General features: G+C 39.6%; 1 protein-coding gene across 2 annotated transcripts in view; it reads right to left on the bottom strand.

The window, feature by feature from the left end:
* The window catches only part of FBN1 (fibrillin 1), a 156,842-nt gene that overhangs the window by 78,086 nt on the left and 61,540 nt on the right, over positions 1–17,216 (bottom strand). For both annotated transcript variants that reach the window (XM_068143780.1, XM_068143781.1), the window contains exons 9-14: positions 13,067–13,192; positions 9,360–9,518; positions 5,965–6,123; positions 4,514–4,654; positions 3,616–3,735; positions 67–192 (exon numbers count right to left, since the gene is read on the bottom strand). In XM_068143780.1, the coding sequence (XP_067999881.1) occupies positions 67–192; positions 3,616–3,735; positions 4,514–4,654; positions 5,965–6,123; positions 9,360–9,518; positions 13,067–13,192 (831 nt within the window). The remainder of the gene's footprint in view (positions 1–66; positions 193–3,615; positions 3,736–4,513; positions 4,655–5,964; positions 6,124–9,359; positions 9,519–13,066; positions 13,193–17,216) is intronic.

Raw genomic sequence — 17,216 nt, 5'->3', positions numbered from 1 at the left:
TTTTTCATTGATGTGAAAAACCTCTTGCAACTCTAACTACTGATAACAACTCCAGAGGAGTCTTACCTTCACAGTTTTTCCCGTCGGCTGCCACTTGAAAGCCAGCATTACAGACGCAGTGAAAGCTGCCATCTGTGTTTATGCATCGCCCATTATTGCAGATACGGCCGTTCTGTAAACACTCATCAATGTCTGAAAGCCAACCAGAAAGAAAAATAACACTTGGAGGTTTGCCCTTTTTTTATATTCAAGAAGAATTTTTCCCATTTCCCTTTCCCTTAGGTTTTTAATCGTAGGAGGAAACTACATTCACCTGAAAAAATGATTTATTTTGATTTCCACAGCCAAACACAGGGGTGGAAAATGTTAATCAGCTTGAGATTTCAAGTGTGAACAGTACCCTGCAGCTTGCTCAAACAAGAGTCAGAACCTTTCAGCTGTGGGTTTCTTTTTTTCTTTTGCATTTTTTTCATCACAAAAATATTTTTACTGAAGTTTAACTTGACAATAGCTAACTACTGAAGGAAAGACAGGAGGTTTTCTGCTGCTGCTTGGGAAGATAACAGGAAAGTTCAAGACTTTCCCACCTCAGGATATATTTATCTGGATTATTTTATATTTGAAACATCAGGTCCTCATCTCCTCCTATCTGCAGGAGGTGTTTGGCAAGTGCTTTGGAGGACCTGAATAGTGATATCACACAAGGCTGGCAGCAGTCCCTCTCCTCCAAACGAGGGGAGAGGAGATGCTGAGACGGACTGTCTAGACATTTTTCACATTGCTCAGTGCTCTCCATCAAGGCCTGGACCATCTCCCAGAGATTCCTGCACACAGGGGACTCTGCTCACGGAGATCTCAACCAGTCCGTGCAGTCCTATCTATCATCAAACTACTCTTTCTTCCCAAATACCCAGAAAATGCCCTTCCCCAGATCCTGTCCACTGGCTCACAGGACCCTATCCTGCAAGAAGCAGCTTTGGGCGTCCTCCAAAATGTCCTTGCTCCCTACATAACTGAGAAGGAACTGAAGCCTCTTGAAATCATGAACCTGTATTTGCCTTCTTGGCAGCACAGTAGTTCTAGGAAGCTGCTAAGAAATCCCTGAACATAACTGTTTTGCAAGCAAGCAACCAGGTCAGCAGAGGCAAGCACTGCTCAAGTGACAGCTCACTGTGATGGTAGCTTGCAGCCGTCTTGATGTGAGCAAAAATGTACAGGCTTGATGAATCTCCCCTCATCTGATAAATGAACATCATCCATCAGCTATGCATGAAAGTTAATTGTCTCTCTGCTCAGCCCCTTTTCCCTCACCTTTGTGTCACACTGCTCTGCCTGAGTCTGGCTCCAGTTATTCCACCAGCTTTCTTCCTTAGGACAGGCAGAAATACTAAAATATCTCAAGATTTTTCTGGTAGTTTAGTTCATTAGGATTTGTACTCTTAGGCATCTGATGCCATTTAAATCACAGTGCAGAAAATTAACATGTAATCTTCCTGTTCTTACATACACACAGCTGACCAGACAGACACCACTAGCTCATGTTACATTTCTAATTTTCAATATATGAAATATGTTGTAAAAACCAAAGCACCCCTTTCACTGAAATGTCTGGTATTGATGCCATCTCCAGGTAAGGTCTGACCTCCTCCACTCAGAAATGTCAAGCAGATTACAGTAAGCACCTTAGCTATTAAAAGCTTTGATTCCCATACATTCAGAGCTAATCATCACAACATTTTACTTATTTTTGTGATTCCATTTTATATCCCCTCTTCTACAACTGGAAAAACACTTTTTTGTTGTTGTTAGCTTAATTGTAATGTGACCACCTTATTCATTTACATCTCCAGTTAACATATTGATTCAGCCAGACTCCTGCTAGAACTATATGGGAACCTATAACAGATGTATCATTACCTTTTGATTGAGACTTGCAATGTCTGTCATGTCTGCTAGTCACCAATTGGACTCATTAAGCAAAAACAAACCCCTCTTGTGGAATCTCAGAGCAAGGAATAGATAAACATGTGGTCATTATGAAGATGTCATTTTTCCAGAATAGGTGTAGGGAATACATTTTCAAAGGCATATCAGCACAGATACATCTGTGTATGAAAAAACCCAAAACCTCCACGCACAAAGTAGTCACGCGAAGTAACGTTACAGCAAATGCTGGGTTTGGCAGGCACCAGTGCTGTGCTCATGTTTTGCCAAATGCACCCCACTAGCCTTTTTCTTTTCCCTAAACTGGTTCTAAAAATTCCTTCAGAAAACAAAGATTTTGCACATGGCAGCATTTTTCTGAACTGCCTGTCAAGCAAGCAGAGTTCCCATAGACTGCAGAGGAACTGCTAAGTGACCACACTTTAATGCCATTAAGCTACTGGGCTTCTGACAACCATGTGTTTGTGTAATGAATCAGTCAAATTAAAAGCGTGTGACAAAAATGACTCATGAGTAAATTCATCACCACTGAGACTCCACTTCAGCACTCCTTCACCACTAGGCAGCTCAACTATGAAGATGCTTCCACAACATGGTTCTTTGGCAGGAATTAGGTCAAACACTCCCAGCAACATGCAGCAGTGGTGCTGGCTCCGCACGTCCTCCTGGACTGCAGTAAGCTTCTGTACCACAAATACCTTTCTGATTCACAAAGGCAAGGAATAAAACCAAACTGCACACTAATATAGATAGCTTTCCTCGGGGTTTTCAGAAACTCTGCTTTAGAATGAGTGCATGCTTAAGGAAGCCTCCTCAGTGCAGAAAGCGTAACATGAAGACAAGCTGGGGCTCTTGAGCATTCAAACATCCTGTTTCATTTAGATGCATCATTTCTTACGGAATATCCACGACACTATTCATTCTCCTGCCAGAAGTCTCTCATTATGACTTAACTACAAAAGACTGCATCGACCTTTACTGTCAGATTTGCACCACAGGACAGTCTGGGAGTCACAGAAGGCTGACAGAGGGCTGGCCACTGAGGACCCATGTGTTCCCCACTCATATAGGATGAAGACTATGAAGATTATTGTTAAGTCTGATCTTCAACTCACCAATAAAGGGGATTCCACAACTTCCCCATCTAGACCTTCCCAGGGCCTCACTACTTTTTCATAACTCATTTAAGCTTCCATTGCTGCATATTTTGTTTATTTCATTCTCTGACAGTGAACAGACAACAAAAAAGGCACAGTAGTCTTATATTTACCCACTAAGATTTATCATTCCCCCTAACTCTCTTAACCTTTTAACAGTCTGTTGTAGTAAAGGGTTTCTCCTAAGAAGGGATGTTGAATTGAGATCTTCAGGAAGCAAAAGAAAAAAAATGTCTCAATTGTTGGTGTGTGGGTTTTTTTTGAAGAAAAGATGCCTCTTCCACTTCAAAGCTACGAATGGTGCCAAGATACTTTCAGCACAAGACAAAATGTCTTTCTTCACTATCTAGGCTGTGAACAGCCAGCCCAGGCAGGTTAAGTCATTTTTACTGATGTATCTCATTTTAGTTTTTTCAATGTCATACTTAACACATCTGTTAAGCTTTGCTAAAAGCTGTTTTCCCTCCTGGTACGTATACAATAGCACAGATATGTCTGGAATACTATGATTTACCTCGGCACTCTGTTCTAGTTGCTGTGCTCTGATATCCTACACGACACTGGCATATGTAGGACCCCTGGATGTTCACGCAGTCTCCACTGATGCATGGATTCTTTTCACATTCATCGACATCTGCACAACAAAGACAACGTATTTTTGTTATGACATTGACTGAAAGTTATTTGGGTCTGTAGGGGTATTCTATTGTTTTGTAGTTGGAGAAATAACATGCTTCAATCTAAAAATGAAAGGAGACCACCAAATTCCCAGTAAAAGGACTCCATATTCTAAGCTAAGCAGGAGCTGGAAAAAAGGAGTATTCAACAAGATAAGATATTGTACATGAGAGCTAGAAGCCTTAATTCCACACCTCCATGTACTCAGGCCCATCAACACAGATTTTGACAAAAGCTTGCATGTAAAACAGCTAATCCTTGCTCCTATCATCAAGCTCTGGTTGAGTTCCAAAATGAAAAGGCTCAAGAGCTCAACAAGATACTCTTGATAAGCTGAAAGACGACTTGTGAATCTCACTAAACCCAAGACCATTACTGCTGTTCTGCTTTTTTGTTAACAAGAGGTCGTCTGCATACTCAAAGAGCTGGTAGCATTTTTAAGATGCTAATCATTAATAAACACATAACAGCCACAAATTAGCAAAATAAGAAAGCCTTTCTTTTGTATAATTTTATGGCATGTTACAAGATCTGTTAAATACTGTCTTAAAGACAAAACTGCTGTAAAAATAAGTTTGCAGTTGAAAGCAATTAACACTTTAAAGTCTATTTACTGGGATTTTTTTTTTTTTGGGGGTGGTGGGGTGGTGGTGGTGATTTAATTTAAGAACTCAGAGTTATTACATTGTGTGGAAAAGAAAAAAAACATCTCTTTAAAGCAGAAAACCACATACCAATGCATTCCCCTCTAACATCCAGTTGAAATCCTTTGTTGCACTCGCAGCGGTAGCTCCCAGGAGTGGGAACACAGCGTCCATTAAGGCAGAGATGTCGGAACAGTTGGCAGTAGTCAGTCAAGTTCATTGGCACAATCACTGAAATAACAGAGTTGGAAAAATATTTTAATAGTTCATCATAATTTTTGGTAATCTGCAATTTGTGCAGCATTTGTCATTAAGTCAACCTTCCATTGTAACGTTAATTACTTAGTAAAGTCAGTACTAGGAGAGAGAAAACGGCACTTTGACTTTTAGAGATTTGTCTGAAAACAGCTAGTAAGCACTAATATTTTTTTGTGTGGCAAGTATGATCTTGTTTTCCTCTTTTGCAAGACAAAAAAGGACCAAGTCTGCTCATACCTAATGGTAGCGTGGGTACATGGCACTGCAGGTACTCTACTAGAAGCCTAGAGTAGCAAAGAGCAGGCAGACTGGTTCAGTTATCTCCATTTTCACAGACAGCAGAGTGAGAGGAAGGCAGGAACAACCCTGGGAGGTATCCTACACAGTCTCTGGCAGACAGATGTGAGCTGGCTCAGTCTGTGCTCCCAGCTGATCAGAAGCTGTATGGCTACGTCAGCGCACTGTCAGGCCCGAGTTAACATACTATGCCTCTCAGGTTTATTAGCTCAACTTGGTGCTGAACCAAGACTGCATAGTTTCAGCCTGGTGCCAGTGCAAGCAGAGCCTGCTCACATCTCCACACAGCATGGGCAAAATGAGCTTGTGTTTACTTGCAAAAGAGCATGTGACTATGCCAAACAATTTCAGGTGGCATGTGCCTACCACAGGCTATATAGGCAGGTGGCAAATTCCTTGAGCAAGGGACAGAATAAGGAAAGTATCAGGGTATCCTGTTCTGGCTGCCTCCTTGCTCTAGAGAAACCTAAGCTATCCATGCATATCACTGACAAAGTTCTCTCTTCACTTTGGGTCAGTCTCACTGTCCAGCAGACCACTATTTTTATTGGTACATTTCCTGCCTGGCCAAGTGACAGTGAAGAAAACAATCTGAAAGAAGCTGCTTTCTCCCAGCTAAGCTCTTTAATGAAAGTAACTATCATGACCTAGCCAAAAGTCTAGCTATTCATGTTTCTCAATGCTGACACGCAGCTAAGCTCACAGTAGCCTTAAAATAACAGTAAAGTAACTACTACAGTACATGGGCTTCAGCCCAGTCAATGAGGATGCAATTTTTGAATCATGTCTTAACAGGGAAAACACAACTAATGAGCTACACTTGCTGTAAGACACATAGTAACCAGGCTATGATTAGGATATCCAGATGTCCATATAAAGTAAGAAGATACTAACAACTGAAGAGAGTAAATTGGTCCTCAGAAATGTGTGTTTTAAAAGAAGCTAAAGGCAAATGGCACAGGGAAAGATCATTATTTCTTTCTTACTATGAGGTGGTGGACCTCTGGATGGATAGACAATTTCTGGCTGTTGAGGAGGGTAAACACCAGGAATGATTGGTGGAGGGATGATGTCAGGACGGCTTGGAGGAAGGTCAGGTCTTGCTGGCAGCAAAGCTGCTACTGTGCACAATTTGCGATACTCATCTGAAACACAAAAACATGAATCCTGGTTTAGACTCTTGTAGCCTTTTTATTTAATACAATTCTCCCTCTTTCCACATAGTTTCAGATTAACAATAACTTTGAATAATTCAGGAAATCTGAATCTGTATACTTTCTTCACAGGAACTAGCTTTGTTCTGTGAATCGTTAATCCATAAAACGTCATCAATATCTCTTGTCAGAAGACTGCTAGCAAGCAGGTAATATAACTGACATTCTGGGTATGAAACTTAACACGGAGATGGAGACCTGAACTTCATCTACTTAACCCTCTTTCAGGCAAAATCCTTGATGAACTCAGTGGGAAGTTTACCTAAAGGAAGACTTTTGGACTTGATCTTCAGTTAATTTAATACAAAGCTTGCCACAGAGTTAGGAAAATACTGAACAGGGAGAAAAGCCCAGTTTCAACAGGATTTCTTAAAAGTTAACCTCCTCAAAGAAAGAAATATAAACACAAGCAACAGGGCAAAAGCAATTAGAGAATGAACACCCAAATACTATTGCTCTGTAAAAACAATGTTTGCCAATAAAAGCAGAAACTAAATGAGGTCCAACCTAAGAAGAGTGGACAAAGAGAAACTGAGTCTGATCCACACCGAGTTCATCCTTTTCCAGATGATGGGAAGATGATCTGTTTTGCTGTAAGCACGGTCTACGATGAGTGTTATGCACTCTCCTATTGTTTATCTCTGCCACTGGCATCTGCCCTACTGCCCCACTTCTCCTCCTCTGCCCCCCACTCTTTTGTCTTTGGGAAGTGTGGGTTTGGAACTAGCAATCCAAAGAATGCACACAGAGTATCACAATTAAAGACCACATTTCCAGCTGACCTAATTCACGTCTGCAATTCATGTGTACACAAATAACTATTTGTGCAGCCAATAGCTTTGAACGTCAACATTTTAAAGTTTACAGCACAACAGGGGGGGAGAAATTATATAATGAAAACAAAATGCTACAGAGATGCATGAATTCCTGAAACAGTGTGAAAAATGAGAACTGAAAAATAAATGCAGTCTTGGAAGGACTAAGCTGGATATTTCAGCCTTTAACATTTTCATCTCACTTCAATTTCCACCTGTAAAACACATCATAAGATCTTCCCAAATCACAGAGTATTTGTTAAATAAGCGTGGCAGCCAAAAAATCTGATTCTCATGATTAGTCTTTGTATTTATTTCAATGATATTAGGTAATCAGTTTGTTTCATGTGTCCCTGTATTTCCCTCCATTGCTCCTTAGAGCGATTTAAATCTCCACATTATTCCAAATAAGTTTCTATTGTATTATTTGTTGTATTTTGTTTATCTGGGGTTTTTCCTAGTTTTATATTTTGCCTGTTCCTATGTAAACTGAATCTACTCTGTCAGTGGTCTACCTGTGGTAAAACAGAAGTAAGAAGGAAGACACAGTGTCCATGCACATGCACAAATTCCAACATGCAAATGTTTGCTAATGACGGTGATTTTAACAGCCAATACTCTAATTGCACATTCTCCACAAGCCACTAGTCATTCTTTGTGAAAGAAACAATAGTGCATTTCTTTTTCCCTCTAGACTGGGAATACCCAATTATCCAAAGCAAATCCACCAGGCCTTCCATGCAAAGAGAAACCCTGGCCTTGGGGATGCCCATGGATCGCATGGAATTAGTACACATGAATGGACTCCCGAGGTGAGAACTGAACACACACATGGCTGGATGCCCAAGATACCATGTTTAAAGTATTTATAGTGTCAATGGTAAACCCTGCCATTCCACATAAACAGTTATTGCTGTGCTATGCAAAGAAATACAGTGCAAGCTTTTTTATTGCACCTTTAATCTCCAGGTATAATTTCTAGCACTAAACAGCCTGTTTTATAGTAACATCTGGGTCTGCTGCCCACAGTGACAATGCAACTGCTTGTTTACTTTATGCAGCTAGTGTGCCACTTTATAGTGCAGAAAATTTCCATTTCAGAGTTAGAGAGACTTTGGGCCACTGACAGCTCTAAATTTTTTGTTCTGCTTTCTTCAGATGCATCAAGGGATAACTGAACTTGATTAAATAATGCCAGCAATACCTTATACACATGTAAGGCCTTTCAAGGAATTTCAAAGCACTCTGGGAAAGACAAATTCATACTCTCAATTTATGTCCCAAGTCAAGGGGAAAAAAAAGGGGTGGGGGAAGAGGCATGAAGCCATGATCTGGAAGACCTTGTATGTATTTATGAGTCAGGAAGTCCCAGGTTCTAGCTCCTTCTGCACTACGCCTCAGTCTCTGGCCCTGGCCAAATTACTTCACTTTTCCATCCAGTTTATTCAGCAGTTATATATGAATAAATAGACTATGTAAAGGAAACAGGAACCATGTTAAGACTGAAAGCTTTCTGCTTGTCTTCCTATTTCAGATGAGCACCAACAGATTACGCTATTATTTTAGCATTATTCTAGCCAGTCTTGGACATTTAACATGTTTTAATATTATTAATGAGACAGTGACAAAACCAAGAAGAATTTTCCAAGAGTTCTGATCTAGATCTCTGCACCAGTATTATGCAATTTCACTCACAGGATTAAAACCAAGAATAATAAACACTCCCATACATGACCTCTGACAACTTCTTCAGAGCTACAATGCTATAGCATTACAACTCCCATTCCTCCCTAAATTCTGCACCTCCCTTGAGCTCCTCACATCAATCCTAAAGTTTCTTGTGTTCTTCTTTTCTGAAGCATTTCATTAGGTCTCCAGTGCTAAACAATCTAAACCCACCTTTCCTCCAGACTTTCACACTCAAGTTTCACAATCTGCTCACCATTTTCTATAAATCCAATATCACATTATCTCATGGTCTCAATATACAGGAGGGCAATAAATTACAGCACGTTTTGGTAGCAGACAGAAATCATGTTCTGTGTCAAAATTCAGAAAATAAATGGCACCTCAGAAAGCTAGACATAAGAGGAAGTAAATCCAAGCATTCCAATGAGAATGAAACTATAGAGGAAATAGGGATCTATTAGAAGGCTTTGAGGAAGTAACTTGAGCCTCAAGAGGATGTTGAAAGCAAATTACAAGTAGGGCATGAGTGCGAGTTGAAATCTCAAGGTGCCCACCAGCCTCAACTATTCTGTGTGGTTCCTTAATTAAAACAATATCAATAAAAGAAATGACTGCCTAAGCCAGTATTCAGCCACACTCATAAGAAGACAGGTAGGTACATACCAGTGGATCTGATTGGGCACATTTCAGGAGCGGCAGCTGCACCAGAAGACCAGCATCGGCCACTGTCACAGCAGCACTGCATCTTGGACAAAGGCTGGGGCAGCTGATTGCTGCAGCGCCCGTTGGTCAAAGAAGAAAAGCAGAATCCAGGACGCACATCTACCAAAACAAAGACATGGATATGTAATCATCAGTCCAGTGAAGAATGTGGCTTTCGTGAATGAGAAAGGTCCCGCTTTTCTCCGTTGGTCACATTATTGATGACATAGCACTTGCAACATTACAACAATCAGAAAACAAATGGCAGAAACCCAGAAAAATCTAGGCAATCTAGGTCTGCTTTGGATTCTGGTGTATCACCTTCTGTGAGAAAGCTGACATTAAATACAGAACAGCAATGAATTAAGGAAGGCAAAAATAGATATGTGTATTCAGTATATAGTAAAATACCCTTCTGTGCTCCCAAAGAAAAATTGAAGTGTCATCTCCCGTAAAAGATAGCACCAGATTCCGTTTAAGCTTTGACTTGAAAGGCACTGATGTAGAGCAATAAACGCACAACATTGCAGCTCTCAAAGCATTGATTCATTTTTCATTAATCATGGCTTCCCCAGCTGAAGTATGTAGTGATTTGACAAGATATAGGCTTGCAGGCAAGAAAGAACAACCTAATTTTAACTGGTGCCATCACATTGTTTATGGAGATGTGCTGGCTTCCTGTCTGAAAAGGGTAAGCACGTGCTGTACAAAGAACGTCTTGTACCCAGATTTCATACACTCAGCTCTAACAACATTGCACAGAGATCCCCCAGCTTAGAGAACAGAGAGAAAATATGGATGGGAACAAAACTTAAAAAAATAATTAAAAAAAAAATAACCTTGTGATACAATCTGAAGCTCTGAGCAAGCGTTGCACAATATGTCACATCATGTCAAACTCAATATAAGCTGTGGTATGATTTGATGCTGCACAATAAACCAGACCAAGCATGTTTCTAAAATATATGAACATTTGCTGTCAAAATGCAATGGAAAAAGTGGCAGTTGCAACCTTGCAACAGCAGACAGTAGTCCCTAAAGAAATAGTACCTCAGTTATCCAGGAATGGTGGATTCATCTGCCTAGTAACATTTACTAGCTGTTCTACTGGATATAAAAAAAGCAGGGAAGTTTCTAATTACTTTGAGAAAATTGATATATAGTGATATGTGAGGACAGTCTGTGATGGTTCTGCCTTTTATTAGCTGGAACTCTGAACAGAAGTATTACTGGCAGGACAGCTAAAAGAGTCAATTGGCCTTTGCCTCCAAACTATAGTCACTTTACTTATATTATCATTGATAGAAATCTGAAATGGGAGGCTGGGGGAAATCTTCTCAGTTCTTTGCTGGTCTTCCATTTTCTATGGATTCCAACTAAACTGCTGAACACATTCACTCCTTTATCCATCTTCCAATATTCTTGAAGAGATACTCAGATGTTTGGTCTGATGATGGGGTGGATGCAAAGGCAGGAAGTTCTCTAAGAGACCTCATCATCATCCTCAGTAACTCATTCTTCTCAGTTTTGATCAGTACTAAGGTTTGAAACATTTAGAAGCGGTATTGGACAGGCGTGGAAAACGATCTGTGCAAGCACACAAAGTGCCATAAAAATGTAAGCACACAGCAAACATCTTACAGATGTAAGAGTTTATCCAAAATCTGTACCATTAAAAATAAAAAAGACACTAAGGTCACAAAAAAATATGCCAAATCTTTCCATATTCCTAATCAGAAGTGATTCTTCTTTCCCTCTTTCATTTTCTTTTCAAAATAGTAAACCACACAAATAAGGGCAAGAACAGCAGGGCACTACTGTTTCAGCTTTTAATATTTTAATATCTTTCACTAAAAAAATAGATTATTTTGAAAAGGCAAACACCTAAAAAAAAAAGCCATCAAAAAGTAACACTGATCAAACAAATTTATGCCAACTGGAAGTACAGGCCGGCAGCTTTCTACATAGCACTCTTCATGTACTTGGGTTGAGATGTTCTGCTCTGCTCTTCATTTGTGAGAGATGGTATCTTTGCTTTCTCTTTTTTAATTTTTTAAGGTTTGTAGTAATGGAACTCCTGCTTCTTCCTTTGGATGGATGTTTGGCTCCAGTGCAGCTCATTTTGAGTCCCATCAGGGGGATACATTTCTCAGAAGCACTTCCTCATCTCCAACAGAATAGACATGTTCAGCTAACACTTTTCACTTAAGAGAAGCATGTTGCAATTAAATCAAGATTATGTATTTTGCCCAGCTCAAATACAGATTTGGACTCTGTCCTTGTTAACATGGCAAGCATGCAGCCCACATATTAGACATGAATCTAAAATATCTGAAGATAATTAATAGTGTTTCCCATTTAGCACGTTTTGCCTTGGACTCAAAGGCAAAATTTTAATGACGGCTCATAGTCTGGCATATTACTTAACACAGCTTGTCATCATTTAAATGCTCAATTCTTTAGCTGAACTATTTCAGCCTACAAATAGAGTGGGTAAAAAACACTGGAAAACTGCATATATCTCTGGAAAATTTTTGTTAGAGAAAGGTGAGCCTCCTCCATAAATATTAAGTGCAAACAGCAGTCAAGAATTTAAAGATACACAGTTGTTTAGGAGTTATTCATCTGAAACAATAAAAGCAACTCCCACTGGCATTTAAAGTGTATAGTATGGATCCAATCTACAAAAATGCTGCTCTTGCTAAGGAAAGAAAGTGAGTTCCTTTCTGACAACTTGCAGAAATAGAATGGCATCATTCAAAATTAATCAAAACCCAAAGTACTTCCAGTTCTTTTCAGGAAGTGAGCACCATTTGGTGCTTTTGTCTGTCAAGTGATATTTTCTCATTTTTTTCCTCCACATCAATTTCTACCAAGGGTACTAAACACAGAGCACTTTCTCGAGCCCCAGCGCTGGCACTGTGTCTGAGCCTTTACATAAACAAACCAAAACTGAGGAAATAAACCTTTCATTTGATTCATTGACAATAATTGCGCAAAATTCAGCACTGGCAGTGGAAAAAACCAAATTAGTGTGCAAAGATGAGGGGAAAAAAATTAATATTTGACCTCTCTCAGAGCAGGCTATAGTATGCTTCTTAGAAGCAGTAAGGACTAACACTACTCTTTCATGGCTTTGGCACTGCAGCAGCAGTCATTTAATTCACACAGTCATTTGACTCCCGGTCTGGCCTTTGGAAGACAGATTCTGCTCTACCACAGTGAAAGCCTGAAAGAACATCGCTGCCAAATCATCAACATCATAAAAACAGATACAAATGTCCTACACTGAGCTTATCACACTACTTCCTTTAATAAAAAATAGTTGCTTAAAGGTTGTAACACTTGATACACTTCTTTCTCAAGTATATTTGCTAAATTAAGTACAAGCATGAGAGCAAAAATACCAAGATGTGTTAAAGAAGTTCTGCCTATTTTAAGGCAACACATCTGGCATAACATAAAAAAATGTGATTAAAAAAATAAATAGAGAACACAATGAAGTGGGAAAGAGGAAATACATCCTGGCAAAAGGAAAACACATTTGAGAAAAAATACATAGGCAAATTTCTATACAAAAGAAGGATTTCAAGATCATGAGATGAAATACATTTCTGGTGCACTGTTCATGACATGTACTGTCTTACTATTTACAGGGTTCTACTCACCTATGCACTTTAAACCGTCAGGAGCTGTGTAAAAGCCTGGAGGACACTTGCAAAAGTAACTGCTAACTGTGTTGGAACACTCTCCTCCATCACAGATACCAGGAATGGTGCTGCATTCATCAATATCTTCAAGGCAAAAGGAGAAGCAAGGACAGGTTAGATTAATTACTTCTGGCATGAGAATAGAAATTTCATAATTAGTACTAGTGATCAAATTCAGTGTGGTCTGAGACCCCTCCCAACTTATGCATTAGGAGGCCCCTCCTAACTTAAGCATTAGGAGCATAATCAGCAGTTTTGAATCAGGATCTTTTGTTAGGCATCTTATAAATACAAGCAAAACAGAATCTAAAAAAAAATTTGTATCTGTAAATTGCAAAAAGCCAGAAAGTTTGTTTTACTGCTAAATCTTAATTTGCAGAGGAGATACAAGAACTCTATGTAAACCATAACCCCTTCACTTTGAATTCTGCACATTGTCATGGGACCAACGTGATCAGCAGCACAACCATTATGTCTCACGGTATCTTCATCAGCACAGCGTCTCCTGACACTCTACTGAGGCAACAGTTAAATACTGACTCAAAGGGAAGTGTAGCACCTACTAAGATGCCCATCCTTCTTACTGCACTTGGATTTTTCTCAGAAATACCCCATAGAGCAGCTAGGCACTGTTCAACTAATGCAATTTGCCAGGACTACAGCTCAAGGCAGGATGACTGCAGCCAACAAAAGTTACCTTTCCTGGGTTTCTCCTCTAAGTGAATGTTCCAAAGTTTCTAACAGACTTCTAAAAAATAACTGAAAAAACTATGGTAATGTCCACACCCCCCTTAGATTTTAGCAGTGGTTTAAAAATGAAAGGTTTAGATCATTTATTAGGCAAAATTTCTTTCCTGCAAGGCTGGTCAGGCATTGCAATAGGCTGACCAGGAAGCCGGCGAAGTCACCATCACTAGAGGTGTTCAAGAAACATGTGGAGATGGCACTTTGGGACATGGTTTTGTGGCCATAATGGTCTTAGTTTGACAGTTGGACTCAATGATTGTAAAGGTCTCTTCTGACTGAAACAATTCTATGATTTTCTTCACTAGAAAATCTCAATCTATCTGTTAAATAATCATCATAGATCCAATGTAGCAAAAATTTCAACGCCTGCAGAAAAAAACAAACCCTAACAAATACCTTCTTATGCCTGATCATAGCTTCATACATGAACAGAGGGAACTTGAAAGGTTTCTTCCACAGCTAGGAGTTTATGTTATCTATAGTCATGTCAAAAACAACCTATGCTAGCCTCAGTCACGCCTTAATTACTATGAACATGCTTGTGATGTGTAGTTACTATCTCCCTAGTTTCCAGTGACTGCCTTAACAGTGCAGCTGCATCTACTTAGCACTGCTCTCATCTTCTAGGAACCTGGAGTCCTGATGAGCTTAAAAACAGCTCATTTTTTTCCATGCTACCTACAAGAAGGATCAGCAAAGCAGAGCAGAAAGAGAGGTTATTCTCTACAGACATCAATGACATCTGCTTGTTGCAGCCATCTACAATCACCCAGCTGCTCTGCTGACAGGGAGAATCCAGCCAGAAATAATGGCATCACAGGACTCTGTCCAACCTCTCCTCCAGAGATCTACAGACAGATAGACACATGGCTGTAATAATGATTTCACCAACCACAAAAATTTCTGAGATGAAATACTGCGACACCACCCAACACGCCAAGGCAAGGAGTGAATAATATCACAGTCATTAAAAACGATCGGAGGAATTTAAATGTAACGCCTAAACTGGAATTTGGCCCCAACAGATGGGGGAACACCCAAAGTCCCACAGGACCGTTAATGAGTGTTTCAGCCAGCAGACAGGATCTCTGTTCTACTTCTCCTGCAAAGATGCTGATTATAAAAATTCAGTAATATAAAAATCATCAATTACTCTTCCTCTAGGTAAAGCACTGGATGCTCTGTGACCTCTGTGACCACTTGCCTTTGCAGAAAAGGCATGGAAGGGCTGGAGTGGCAATCAGGTAACCAGATCCACCCTGAGTGGCACAGGGCTTTGTGTCCCTTGTGCACACATTCTTCTCAAGCATCTTGCTAGCTGTCCTGATGTGGGTCACATTCCTCGGCTGGGTGTATGAGAGGGGTGTGACTTTTTTGTTCAGTGCTACTTCAAGGGTGTTGCCAAAGCCCCAAGTCCAAGTGCCCTGGGAGCACTGCTAAGACTTCTGGCTTCTGCTCCAGGATTATACACCATAGGAGTCCCAAAAGTCTCAGTGACAAAAAATGTGGAAAGTGAGTTTTGGTCAGAATAAAGCTGTTAATTAACAGAGAAAAATGCAGTCACAAATGAATCATATTCAAGCATTTACTGACTCAAATTCACCAATGTTTATCCTAAAGTCAGTATTGCCACTGTTTATATAGAGTTCGACCTTTATAAAGCAAAATCATCACTCTTTGGAGTTGAGCCTAACCCAAACAGTATTTCACAATTTGTATTAGTGTTGACATTTATATAAGCAGCATTATCGTTGTTAAGTATGTGAGTTTTACAAAGGTAAGTGTATTTCAGGTACTCACACTCCTGTCACTCCAGGAAAATTACTCCCCCCAATCACAACAAAAAAACTATTTACCTCAGCATTTATGCAACTTGAAGAGGAATGGCTATATGAAGTTGTGAAATAACCTAAAACAACATACTGTTTTCAGTAAGCTATCCTAATGGAGAACTTCAGCCAGAACACTTCATTTCCCATCTCATGTTGTATTACTGCACCCGATGATTTCCATCATAGTCTTAATTTAAAGGGGGTCAACGGAAAAAACAGCACTGGCAATTCAGAAGGGGACTCCTAGTTCTACTAAAACAGTAACCAAAGATACATTACACCAAGAAGAAGTCCTGCTTGCTAGGTAGGAAGATACATTACACCAAGAATTAGTCCTGCTTGCTAGGTAGGAAGCTAAACAAAGCACATGATCAGTTTGTTAATTACAGCTAATTACTGCCAGGCAAATACTTTGTCTTATATTGGAGATTTCAACTGAAAACTCAAAGGGATAATTAAAAAAAAAAAAAAAGGCAGAATGGATATTCTGTTGTTACATGACTATGCTCTTCACTGTGGAATCACTATCCTGTTGAATGCATTAATACCTACACAGCTTTAACTAAAATTGCTTGGAAGATGTAATATAAAGATGTTCTGAAATAAAAGTTTCTGCTGAAGTTCAAAAATTTACAAGTATGGAACTGGCAAAAAGAAAAAGTCATCCTGTGTTTGCAGCCAGGTGACCAATGGGATTCCACAAGATGAGGCAGGAAATTTGTGGCAGAATTTGGGAACAAACCAAGCTATCCCAGGTTCTTGAGTCCAGTCACTCAACTATTAATCTGAAGGTGGTGGTTGTTTAGGGGGGGTTTGTGCTTATTTGGGCTTTTTGTGATTACTCTTCTGGTATTTTACTTGATTCAGCAATGTAAAAATACCACAGGAATATTTATATAATGCAGCCTATACAAACCTACAGTTTTCAGTTTTTCAAGTACTAATACTTAGCAAGGCACAAGTTCAGTCTTTCCTATTCACCATGTTCTTGGTACTTCATCCACAGAAAGAAACAACTTGCAATGTCATTCTACCCTAAACATGGGTTACTTTCTGCCAAAACCATTGGCAGTCAATGTGAAAACCATGCTGCAATTAAATTATAAAGTTTGCTTGAAATAGAGATTTTTCTTATGAAAGAGTAAGTCATAATTCTTCCAAAATGACTGAAAAATTTTGAGTCTTTCCTTAAAGGCACCTGGTACAAGAAAGGGTGATAGCAGTCACGTGCCCTTATGATATTGATAGCTGGAACTCCAAAATCACTAACTACTTAAGAAACCTGTCTGCTCAAATGAATCTGTCTAACAACTGAAAGAACAGTTTTAGGAGTTGGAGCATTATCTGGACCTTACTGTAAATTAGATGAATAAAAACTGTGCAGTTGACACATTTTGTTAGCATACTCCTTATGTATCCAAAATTACAGAATCATAGAACTTTTTTGGTTGGAAAAGAACTCTAAGATCATGAGTCCAACCACTAACATCACCATAGCTATTAAACCATGTCCCAGAGTGCCATGTCTA

The sequence above is a fragment of the Melanerpes formicivorus genome, unplaced genomic scaffold, assembly GCF_026170545.1.
Source record: "Melanerpes formicivorus ecotype bairdi unplaced genomic scaffold, bMelFor1.0.p_v2 SCAF_10, whole genome shotgun sequence".
Taxonomy (NCBI): Eukaryota; Metazoa; Chordata; class Aves; order Piciformes; family Picidae; genus Melanerpes; species Melanerpes formicivorus.
Note: the sequence above shows the minus strand (reverse complement) of the source record. Positions and strands in the feature narration are given on the sequence as shown.